Source organism: Perna viridis, chromosome 1 (assembly GCF_037379345.1).
Source record: "Perna viridis isolate PV_CMFRI_1.1 ecotype Kerala chromosome 1, ASM3737934v1, whole genome shotgun sequence".
Lineage (NCBI taxonomy): Eukaryota > Metazoa > Mollusca > Bivalvia > Mytilida > Mytilidae > Perna > Perna viridis.
The window spans coordinates 71,117,788-71,130,967 of record NC_142445.1 but is presented as its reverse complement, the minus strand read 5'-3'; the positions used below and the strand labels follow the sequence as shown (position 1 = coordinate 71,130,967).

Genomic DNA, 13,180 nt, shown 5'->3' with positions numbered 1-13,180 from the left:
GAGGAATACACTACAAAAATCCTTCAAAATATGCATTTTTTTAAGTTATAGGTCCAAATTATGGAAAATTGGTCTTTTTGGCTGATTTTTATGTCCTATCTTGTAAAAAGTGTAGAAAATTTAGTAAAAATATCAAATATTAAACTTTGAGGGCTATATTTACCTAAATATGGTAGTAATAAGCACTTGAAATCAAGTTTTGTGTAGATTTGAGCAAAAATTAGGTTAGAAATGAGGAAAAACTCACTTTCATTACTGCGGTTAAGGCCATATAAGCATTCCCCTATGGCAACATGGAAAATCCATTATTGAGCCCTTTTTTTGCTTTAGGTGCCCTTTACTGGTCATGTTTTAATGTGAAAACACTGTATTTACAAATTTAATGCCAAATATATCACCTTTTGTGAAAATTTAAAGATTTAGGATTTTTGACATGTGATCAAGAAAAAGGGGGAGGCATGTCAGAAATAAATTTTTAAAAATAGACCAATTTCTCAGAAAATGATTACTTTTAAAACTATTTCTTCATTAATATTGTTAAAAAACAAGTTGTGATTGATATTTTTTATTTGAAAAGTCAGAAAAAGTTCTTTGCAAATATTTAATGCATTTCAGTATGGTAGAATATTTTCACTTTTTTGCTCGCACAACTTGGTTACCCTATATTTAAAAATCAAATATTTAAAAAAGTGCTTGTCACATTTCACTGAAACTTTGCAAATGCATTCAGTATGTGTGTAGGAAGATACCTGTATAGTTATTTATTTTTTCTAAGACAAAAAGTGACACTTTAGGTTACAGACCACCAATTCAACCAATGAGCATTTGGAACGTACGCAAAAATAGTCCTACGCAGAAATTACCCCTGTTCCTCTTAGTGCTGTGAAAAAAGTTCTCATCTTATTTTAAAAATTTAAAGAGTTTCTGAAAGGAAAAACATTTCTGTACATTTTATAGGTGCATTTTGCTTCTTGTGATGTGAAGCCTAATCTCCATAATGATTTTTAAATATACCCCTATCTTGTGAAAACACTGGGATTTCCCATGCTATTTATAGACCCTTCACTTCCGGTGACCAGTACTGCACTGCAAGTCTGGTAACCCCACATGCCATTCTGAGGATTGTGAGCTGACATATCTAGAATCATGCTGATATATAGTCATCTGCAGGTTAAAGTTAAGGTAAAGTCCAGAGAAGCCATTGAATATTGTGAAATTAGCATAGAAGCCTATGGGAAGTGGAATTAGTGGTTTTTAGCCTTAAGATGAAGCCATGGCAAAATGAAAAGTTTCTTGAAATAGCTTTAAACTACTTGAAGATCTTGTTAACTTTGCCATGAGAGGAATACACTACAAAAATCCTTCAAAATATGCATTTTTTTAAGTTATAGGTCCAAATTATGGAAAATTGGTCTTTTTGGCTGATTTTTATGTCCTATCTTGTAAAAAGTGTAGAAAATTTAGTAAAAATATCAAATATTAAACTTTGAGGGCTATATTTACCTAAATATGGTAGTAATAAGCACTTGAAATCAAGTTTTGTGTAGATTTGAGCAAAAATTAGGTTAGAAATGAGGAAAAACTCACTTTCATTACTGCGGTTAAGGCCATATAAGCATTCCCCTATGGCAACATGGAAAATCCATTATTGAGCCCTTTTTTTGCTTTAGGTGCCCTTTACTGGTCATGTTTTAATGTGAAAACACTGTATTTACAAATTTAATGCCAAATATATCACCTTTTGTGAAAATTTAAAGATTTAGGATTTTTGACATGTGATCAAGAAAAAGGGGGAGGCATGTCAGAAATAAATTTTTAAAAATAGACCAATTTCTCAGAAAATGATTACTTTTAAAACTATTTCTTCATTAATATTGTTAAAAAACAAGTTGTGATTGATATTTTTTATTTGAAAAGTCAGAAAAAGTTCTTTGCAAATATTTAATGCATTTCAGTATGGTAGAATATTTTCACTTTTTTGCTCGCACAACTTGGTTACCCTATATTTAAAAATCAAATATTTAAAAAAGTGCTTGTCACATTTCACTGAAACTTTGCAAATGCATTCAGTATGTGTGTAGGAAGATACCTGTATAGTTATTTATTTTTTCTAAGACAAAAAGTGACACTTTAGGTTACAGACCACCAATTCAACCAATGAGCATTTGGAACGTACGCAAAAATAGTCCTACGCAGAAATTACCCCTGTTCCTCTTAGTGCTGTGAAAAAAGTTCTCATCTTATTTTAAAAATTTAAAGAGTTTCTGAAAGGAAAAACATTTCTGTACATTTTATAGGTGCATTTTGCTTCTTGTGATGTGAAGCCTAATCTCCATAATGATTTTTAAATATACCCCTATCTTGTGAAAACACTGGGATTTCCCATGCTATTTATAGACCCTTCACTTCCGGTGACCAGTACTGCACTGCAAGTCTGCTAACCCCACATGCCATTCTGAGGATTGTGAGCTGACATATCTAGAATCATGCTGATATATAGTCATCTGCAGGTTAAAGTTAAGGTAAAGTCCAGAGAAGCCATTGAATATTGTGAAATTAGCATAGAAGCCTATGGGAAGTGGAATTAGTGGTTTTTAGCCTTAAGATGAAGCCATGGCAAAATGAAAAGTTTCTTGAAATAGCTTTAAACTACTTGAAGATCTTGTTAACTTTGCCATGAGAGGAATACACTACAAAAATCCTTCAAAATATGCATTTTTTTAAGTTATAGGTCCAAATTATGGAAAATTGGTCTTTTTGGCTGATTTTTATGTCCTATCTTGTAAAAAGTGTAGAAAATTTAGTAAAAATATCAAATATTAAACTTTGAGGGCTATATTTACCTAAATATGGTAGTAATAAGCACTTGAAATCAAGTTTTGTGTAGATTTGAGCAAAAATTAGGTTAGAAATGAGGAAAAACTCACTTTCATTACTGCGGTTAAGGCCATATAAGCATTCCCCTATGGCAACATGGAAAATCCATTATTGAGCCCTTTTTTTGCTTTAGGTGCCCTTTACTGGTCATGTTTTAATGTGAAAACACTGTATTTACAAATTTAATGCCAAATATATCACCTTTTGTGAAAATTTAAAGATTTAGGATTTTTGACATGTGATCAAGAAAAAGGGGGAGGCATGTCAGAAATAAATTTTTAAAAATAGACCAATTTCTCAGAAAATGATTACTTTTAAAACTATTTCTTCATTAATATTGTTAAAAAACAAGTTGTGATTGATATTTTTTATTTGAAAAGTCAGAAAAAGTTCTTTGCAAATATTTAATGCATTTCAGTATGGTAGAATATTTTCACTTTTTTGCTCGCACAACTTGGTTACCCTATATTTAAAAATCAAATATTTAAAAAAGTGCTTGTCACATTTCACTGAAACTTTGCAAATGCATTCAGTATGTGTGTAGGAAGATACCTGTATAGTTATTTATTTTTTCTAAGACAAAAAGTGACACTTTAGGTTACAGACCACCAATTCAACCAATGAGCATTTGGAACGTACGCAAAAATAGTCCTACGCAGAAATTACCCCTGTTCCTCTTAGTGCTGTGAAAAAAGTTCTCATCTTATTTTAAAAATTTAAAGAGTTTCTGAAAGGAAAAACATTTCTGTACATTTTATAGGTGCATTTTGCTTCTTGTGATGTGAAGCCTAATCTCCATAATGATTTTTAAATATACCCCTATCTTGTGAAAACACTGGGATTTCCCATGCTATTTATAGACCCTTCACTTCCGGTGACCAGTACTGCACTGCAAGTCTGCTAACCCCACATGCCATTCTGAGGATTGTGAGCTGACATATCTAGAATCATGCTGATATATAGTCATCTGCAGGTTAAAGTTAAGGTAAAGTCCAGAGAAGCCATTGAATATTGTGAAATTAGCATAGAAGCCTATGGGAAGTGGAATTAGTGGTTTTTAGCCTTAAGATGAAGCCATGGCAAAATGAAAAGTTTCTTGAAATAGCTTTAAACTACTTGAAGATCTTGTTAACTTTGCCATGAGAGGAATACACTACAAAAATCCTTCAAAATATGCATTTTTTTAAGTTATAGGTCCAAATTATGGAAAATTGGTCTTTTTGGCTGATTTTTATGTCCTATCTTGTAAAAAGTGTAGAAAATTTAGTAAAAATATCAAATATTAAACTTTGAGGGCTATATTTACCTAAATATGGTAGTAATAAGCACTTGAAATCAAGTTTTGTGTAGATTTGAGCAAAAATTAGGTTAGAAATGAGGAAAAACTCACTTTCATTACTGCGGTTAAGGCCATATAAGCATTCCCCTATGGCAACATGGAAAATCCATTATTGAGCCCTTTTTTTGCTTTAGGTGCCCTTTACTGGTCATGTTTTAATGTGAAAACACTGTATTTACAAATTTAATGCCAAATATATCACCTTTTGTGAAAATTTAAAGATTTAGGATTTTTGACATGTGATCAAGAAAAAGGGGGAGGCATGTCAGAAATAAATTTTTAAAAATAGACCAATTTCTCAGAAAATGATTACTTTTAAAACTATTTCTTCATTAATATTGTTAAAAAACAAGTTGTGATTGATATTTTTTATTTGAAAAGTCAGAAAAAGTTCTTTGCAAATATTTAATGCATTTCAGTATGGTAGAATATTTTCACTTTTTTGCTCGCACAACTTGGTTACCCTATATTTAAAAATCAAATATTTAAAAAAGTGCTTGTCACATTTCACTGAAACTTTGCAAATGCATTCAGTATGTGTGTAGGAAGATACCTGTATAGTTATTTATTTTTTCTAAGACAAAAAGTGACACTTTAGGTTACAGACCACCAATTCAACCAATGAGCATTTGGAACGTACGCAAAAATAGTCCTACGCAGAAATTACCCCTGTTCCTCTTAGTGCTGTGAAAAAAGTTCTCATCTTATTTTAAAAATTTAAAGAGTTTCTGAAAGGAAAAACATTTCTGTACATTTTATAGGTGCATTTTGCTTCTTGTGATGTGAAGCCTAATCTCCATAATGATTTTTAAATATACCCCTATCTTGTGAAAACACTGGGATTTCCCATGCTATTTATAGACCCTTCACTTCCGGTGACCAGTACTGCACTGCAAGTCTGCTAACCCCACATGCCATTCTGAGGATTGTGAGCTGACATATCTAGAATCATGCTGATATATAGTCATCTGCAGGTTAAAGTTAAGGTAAAGTCCAGAGAAGCCATTGAATATTGTGAAATTAGCATAGAAGCCTATGGGAAGTGGAATTAGTGGTTTTTAGCCTTAAGATGAAGCCATGGCAAAATGAAAAGTTTCTTGAAATAGCTTTAAACTACTTGAAGATCTTGTTAACTTTGCCATGAGAGGAATACACTACAAAAATCCTTCAAAATATGCATTTTTTTAAGTTATAGGTCCAAATTATGGAAAATTGGTCTTTTTGGCTGATTTTTATGTCCTATCTTGTAAAAAGTGTAGAAAATTTAGTAAAAATATCAAATATTAAACTTTGAGGGCTATATTTACCTAAATATGGTAGTAATAAGCACTTGAAATCAAGTTTTGTGTAGATTTGAGCAAAAATTAGGTTAGAAATGAGGAAAAACTCACTTTCATTACTGCGGTTAAGGCCATATAAGCATTCCCCTATGGCAACATGGAAAATCCATTATTGAGCCCTTTTTTTGCTTTAGGTGCCCTTTACTGGTCATGTTTTAATGTGAAAACACTGTATTTACAAATTTAATGCCAAATATATCACCTTTTGTGAAAATTTAAAGATTTAGGATTTTTGACATGTGATCAAGAAAAAGGGGGAGGCATGTCAGAAATAAATTTTTAAAAATAGACCAATTTCTCAGAAAATGATTACTTTTAAAACTATTTCTTCATTAATATTGTTAAAAAACAAGTTGTGATTGATATTTTTTATTTGAAAAGTCAGAAAAAGTTCTTTGCAAATATTTAATGCATTTCAGTATGGTAGAATATTTTCACTTTTTTGCTCGCACAACTTGGTTACCCTATATTTAAAAATCAAATATTTAAAAAAGTGCTTGTCACATTTCACTGAAACTTTGCAAATGCATTCAGTATGTGTGTAGGAAGATACCTGTATAGTTATTTATTTTTTCTAAGACAAAAAGTGACACTTTAGGTTACAGACCACCAATTCAACCAATGAGCATTTGGAACGTACGCAAAAATAGTCCTACGCAGAAATTACCCCTGTTCCTCTTAGTGCTGTGAAAAAAGTTCTCATCTTATTTTAAAAATTTAAAGAGTTTCTGAAAGGAAAAACATTTCTGTACATTTTATAGGTGCATTTTGCTTCTTGTGATGTGAAGCCTAATCTCCATAATGATTTTTAAATATACCCCTATCTTGTGAAAACACTGGGATTTCCCATGCTATTTATAGACCCTTCACTTCCGGTGACCAGTACTGCACTGCAAGTCTGCTAACCCCACATGCCATTCTGAGGATTGTGAGCTGACATATCTAGAATCATGCTGATATATAGTCATCTGCAGGTTAAAGTTAAGGTAAAGTCCAGAGAAGCCATTGAATATTGTGAAATTAGCATAGAAGCCTATGGGAAGTGGAATTAGTGGTTTTTAGCCTATATACGGGCCTCAGCGGTTGATATAAGTTCAAATGTGTGTGTGCAAATATTCTACGTTTCAAAATAGGCAACATCATTCAATGCGTGGTTAACGGCATCCAAGATGTATTCGTAATGAAAACAACCGACATCCAAACATTTACCGACTGGACACTAAGGGTTATATTTTACAGCCGAAAATTACAAATTATGCATGACGATATGAACGAACGGAGTCGATCTAACATCCGAGAAATTTAGGTTATATATGACGATATGAACGAACGGAATTGTCTTTACAGCCGAGATAGGATTTGTAAGTCTCGTTCTAGTTTCAGTTTGTCTCCGGAATTTTCGATGTAGAACGTATTGAAATCCGAAGACCGATCTGCATTTTATTGTTTACTTCCGGGAAATCGAAGCGCTGCATCACATTTGCAAAATCTTCTATTTTTATACCTTTCTTAACATTTTTATCCTGTATAACTAGCTAGATATTTGTCATTTTTTAACAGTATTTTTACACAGAAAGATAGTTTGCTTTTTATATTGAACTCAGTGCTATGTTAATAACGAATCTCAATGCATTTGAATGGTAGACGAGGACCCATTCTCATGAAACCACGGAGTCACGTGACGAGACTTGCATTCCTTATTAACGGGTCATATGTATGACGATATGAACAAACGAAACCGACCTTACAACTGAGATTTACGGTTCATACATGACGATATGTGCGAGCGGAATCGACATTACAGCCGACATATTTAGGTCATACATGACGATAAGAACGAATGGAATAGACCTAACAGCTGAGATCTACAGGTCATACATGTACATGGCGGCTATATCGGACAACACTGATATAATCTATTCCTATGGGACAGTTGGTTGACAATATGAGCTAATAGAAATATTATTGAATAATTATTGTTAATAAATCATCGTATGAAAATAATGGATTCCTATATCTACCGTGGGATGTGTATTGACTAAGTAAATGACTAATGTGTATAGGCTAATTACCGGCAAATCTAAGGTGATTGGATATTCTTTCAACCATGCATTGTTAACAGCTAAGATGCTTTCATGAATTAAATTACATGGCATGCATATATCTCATCTTAAGTACGTTTTTGTATTTGTCTGCAATGTTCAACTGGTATAATCTCAAACGTCTTAAAGCTAATTGCCCTTTTCGTTTTCGTTATTTTGCTTGGCCGATCTGTTTTTTTTTTATTGTAAGTTCAAAACTGTTTATGTTCAGTGTATGATTTATCTGAATTACACTCGATATCGTCTCTTCATTCTTATTCGTATAATTCAGTTTATATTCCTATATCACGTGACATATTAATGTTTTGTCCAGATGACGCTATTGACAAGTCTATTGTTTTCTTCGTGAATCAAATTTAAGGACGCGACAATCATGTAATAAAGAAATAGTAAATAGCACGTAGATCGGATTCAATACACGTAAAAATAACAGTTTATGCGACAGATTTCCCGTTCTGATGATAGTATAAAAGATTAATTCGTTTGAATGTGTTAAATATACTACTGTATTATAATCAATAACTAAATGTTATGCAATATAGAGTTCACACGAATTTTAAATGATTGATTATTTCGTTCTAAATTTAAAAGGATTTTGAAATACTACTAAATTCGTCCGTCTATGTAGGATTTTGTGGTGCAAACATTCCGGTAAGTTAATTTGTGGTCACGTATTTTCTTTGGAAACTCTGCTCTGCTCTGCACTCAATTATAAAATTGGATTATAACCAGAAAGCCACTTAGTTACAGACTTCTCAGTATACAATCAAATCGTTATAGTCTTCTTCTCAGTCTTTAAGTATCGACAGTCATACCAATTTTTTTTTTTTTTTTTTTTTGTGCGAACCACACGTGAATTAGGAAGCCATACATGTTTTAATGTGTTGCCTTGTAACCACATCTTAAAGTCATTTCCGTGATTGTTTTCAATGTTACGCTTAGCCAACCATGTCAAAATAAAAGTATTTTTAACAAATATTTATATCTGTTATATGCACCATTTAACACTTGGTCGAGAACTACTTGTGTCGTCGGTGTTATATAAGTACCTGTATTAAATAAAGTTGAGGATGATGTGACCTAATCAAAGGTAACGATTTTGTCAAAGTTTGTATAACTTTCTCTTACGTCACATTGTGCAATTAATCTTTTCTTGTTTTTATTGAATTTAAACTGTCCATGTGTAGTTACTGTGTTTCCGACATCTGTCTGTTTTGATGATTTGTTTTCCGGAAGAGATGTTAGTCCTAACGGATTGAGACTAATTACGAAGCAATGAGTTAGCTGTAATTTAGAGTTCAATATACTATATCTAATTATGATTACAGATGAACAGCGTCAGAGACTGCCCGTGTTGTGGCGATTCCACGGAGATTAGTATAAATACCAGCAGATTGATTCAGAATGTCATATACCACTGCGGCAGGTACCAGTCACAATCATTCTTCTGTATTCTACGCCGCCATGGGAAACACCGCCGGGACACCTCGAATATCAGACTATCTTCCTAATATCACAGACGTTAATGAGACTTCATTAGTTTCAAAGAAAAGTAATACTGTGATGAACTCAGGTATTATGTTTGGTACAGGAGTTTTAGGTAACATCTTGGCTTTATGTGTTTTGATTCGTTCAGGACCGGAACAAAAAAGAACAATTTTCTACCGTCTTGTGGCCGGACTCTGTGTGACAGACTTACTAGGGACCACACTAACATCGCCTGTGGTGATAGCAGTTTATGTTAATAATTTTAAATGGATAGGTGGACAAGCCATGTGTAACTATTTTGGATATGTGATGGTTTTAGCAGGATATGCAACTATGCTAATTGTGTGTAGTATGTCTATAGAAAGAGTTTTCTGTATAAAACATCCACTTATCTACAATGCTAAATCTTCAACAAAACATGCTACAATGATATTGATATTCTGTTGGATGTTGGCAGCCTTCATGGCCTCTCTTCCGTTTATGGGGTTTGGTCAGATTGTCTTACAGTACCCCCACACTTGGTGCTTCTTTGATTATTATACAACAGATCCCACTGACAAAGCATTTAATTATTTATTTGCCATATTAGCTACTGTAATAATATTTGTGACAGCTTGTTGTAATTTAACTGTGATTTGTACTTTGCTCAAGAGTCGTCGTCGACAAAGTGTACTGTCGGGAACCAGACGAAAATCAAGCAGTTATTCCAAACGTTTTACAGAATGTCAAATGTTAGTTCAGTTAATAGGGATAACGATAGTATTCAGTACCTGTTATATGCCGTTAATGGTAAGTTACATGTCCGGTTTATTAACCTTTCCAGAAATAGCATCAATTCATAGTTCCATAGTCTTCTTTTTATGCATTTCTACGGCGAAAAAACAACGTTAGAAATTTCAGTGTCTGAAACTTATTGCACGACCAAATGTACCATAAACGTTTAGTTTCTATTCTGCTGTTAGAGATTTATTTAAACATAGACATAAAATCATTTTAAAATAACTTTCCAGCTAATTACTGCTTAGCAAGATATTTTGCTAACTTACTGATAGTTCCATTCAATGGAGCCTCTATATGTTTAAAACTCAGTGTGCATGACATTGTTATGACATCGTAATATATGTTATATGCATTTGCCTCTTGTAACAGTTTATACTGTCAGAGTGAATAAATAAATCTTGAATCTCGTTAAGATAGATACAAATGTAAGGTTGCATTCTGACATATATAATTTTTTACTTTTGTAGTTGTAAACTATGGCTTGATAAAACTTTAATAGTTGTCAGTTAAAAGTCTTATTCTTTGTCAAGCACGACTTGTTTTAAACATTAGACACGAGGACTAATAAATAATAGCACTTAACATGCCAAATAATGGTTGATTTGCTACAAGTTTCTTTGAAACATTTAGTATACAAGATAAATCTACACTATTTAACATTCCCTATTGATCTGCTAGATGGCCAATGAATATTTTATAAACATAATGAATATAGTTTTAAAAATAATTATGGGTCATATTCAAAAAATGTCCAAATTCCATAAAGAAAATTTATGAAAATGAAAAGAGACTGTCAGACACATTTTTAAATTTATTCAAAACTCCAACATTTCTTGAACACTAAACTGCAAAATAACACTAACCAGAACAATGATATTTTGAAAAAATAAGTCATGAACATACACTAGCTGTCGTCAAGAGTCCTTGGTGTTACTATTTGGAAAAACCCTGTTATTTTCACATGAGTAAATTTATTTTCTGTGTAATGCCAAATTAGAGGAACAATTATCAAAATTACGTGATAAAAACTAATGTTGCTGTTTTTCAATGCATCCTTTTTTATATAAGTTGAAGTAATTCACACGATCAATGCGGAAATGGTTGTTATTTGTTTCAAATAAATTTAATTTGTCTGATTTATTATCTTTTTTTCTTATCCTATCAAGTAAATGTTGTATTGGGTAATACTTAGGACAACTGAAGTTGGATGAATTGTAAATAAAGTATTTTAAAAAATGGAAAAAGGGAACAGTAACACCAATGACAAAACGTAACAAAAAGGACATATATGGTAACACCAATGATATTTTTGCAGCAAGTAGTGAATATTTCGAAGATATTGAAAATTTCTTTAAAAAAACAGATTTCTGACAACTTGAGTTTTTGTCTAGTGTAAAATAATTAACCGTAGCCATAATATTTAATCACTGATTTTCCTTAGTGTTACTCCAGAAATGTCCTTGGTGTTACCATTTTTCTAAAAGTCAAGTCCATGCCTTTCTGTAAGCACTCTCGACTATCTTGCTTATATATGCATAAGTATTTGGATTTTGATAAATATAAAGATTTGCAGTTTGAATTTCATTTGTTTTTATATCAATATGTCCAGATTGTTACTGTTGCTTTCCTTAGTGTTGCCGTTTACAAAGAATTCTTATATAGAACAATACAAATTGTTATAAACTGTTATATTTTACTAACAACATGTCATTAGCTTTTCTTTAATAAAAGAAAACATTATTTTCACATTATATAAATATATACCATATAAAAAACCTTTAGTTAACCAAATATTTCCTTTGTGTTACTTTTTATAATGGTAACAAAATGGACAGTAACACCAAGAGCATATTTGCCCAAATTATACATCATTTAGAAAAATAAATACAATCAGCTCTAAAATAAAATATTATCTTCAATGGCTTCAAACATATATTTCTAGGAAAACTTTTTGAGGACTTGCTTTAATTATTTGTTACCCTTTTACTGGTAACCAAATGGACCTTAAAAATAATTACGGAATAATTGATACATTGGCATTAATATTTTGGAAAACAATGGTTTGGCGTCTGCTTTCAGTAGCGATATGGCTTCAAGGGATGTGGTGTTTAAGGGATACTATTTTAAAGAAGAGATATGGAAAGATAAATAACTCTTACAGGTACTTAAATGCTTTGGGTAACACCAAGGACTCGGCAAAAGTCACGTATGATTTCAGCTTAAATTTTTGTAATTTTGTTACTTTTTGATGCGACAGTTTGTTCGTTTCTAATAAATATCTGCACAATCACTTTGAAAACATTATAAAGGGTGGATTCTTGTGAAAAATAAAGGAGACTCAATCAATTGAAGTTCTATCTGCGGCGAAATCACACGAGAAATCAGACCATTTTGAGGTTTTCTAGCACAAAATTTACTTTTATTTCTGGACCATAGAATAATGTGTAATGTTTTTCTAAGTTAAATGTACCGGGAACCAACTGCACGGCTGCAAAAAAGTTGTGTTTTTAATAAGATTTGGCCGCGTAATGTTTCACATCCGTGTTTTTTTTTTTTAGATTATCACTAAAATTCTAACACAAATATCATACCGTACATAAATCTGATACCTTCATAACAATGTTAATGTATCAACTTGAAGTTAAACCTTTGGTTTTTTTTATGCTGTGACGCCATTGTGAAAAACAGTATCTAGAAAAAATGGTGAAAAAACAAGATCTAATATCATATGAGAACGTTCCCATTAACTTGTCGTATTTCTATAAATTTGCCAGATGGTGTTTTTTTTTACTTGTTTCCCCAATCAGTACTCTTATTCTGTACTCATTAATATAATTACCATTAATTGTTTGTTGGTTTTCAGTCGCCTCAATACACCATACATTAATGTGATGCTGGTCTAATGACGCGTTCCTAAAACCCTTGTACATTAACTTGATACTCCTTAGTAGGTGAACTGTTTATCTCAGGAATCACTCGATAGGCGTCATTCACAGCGTCTAATAGAACACAATTTTCATACAATTTTGATGTAAAATCTTATTTTAATTTTAACAAATATAAATACCCTCAATCAGTTTTACTTTAACTATCAATTTTAACACTGCACTCCTGCACTGGTGCTGTTCCATTAAACCTTCCTTGATTTCTATATGAAATGCGTTATTATTTACTCAGCATGAGTCAATTTAAGAATTCCAAAATCGTGCAGTGACAAACAATCAGATGTTTTACCTGCATGTAAGAGGTGATTG

At 32.1% G+C, this 13,180-nt stretch overlaps 1 protein-coding gene across 5 annotated transcripts in view; it reads left to right on the top strand.

Annotated features, from left to right (window-relative positions):
- LOC148630238 (prostaglandin E2 receptor EP4 subtype-like) overlaps positions 1-13,180 on the top strand; it is a 124,770-nt gene that overhangs the window by 96,450 nt on the left and 15,140 nt on the right. For 2 of the 5 annotated variants that reach the window (XR_015919159.1, XM_088563992.1), the window contains exons 1-2: positions 8,051-8,309; positions 8,987-9,935. Coding sequence is in view for 4 of the 5 variants with exons in the window: in XM_088563992.1 (XP_088420118.1) it covers positions 9,063-9,935 (873 nt within the window). In the remaining variant the exon portion in view is untranslated. Of the gene's footprint in view, positions 1-8,050; positions 8,310-8,622; positions 8,749-8,986; positions 9,936-13,180 lie in introns of those variants that run through there. The other 3 variants (XM_088563966.1, XM_088563973.1, XM_088563982.1) reach the window with 3 other exon arrangements.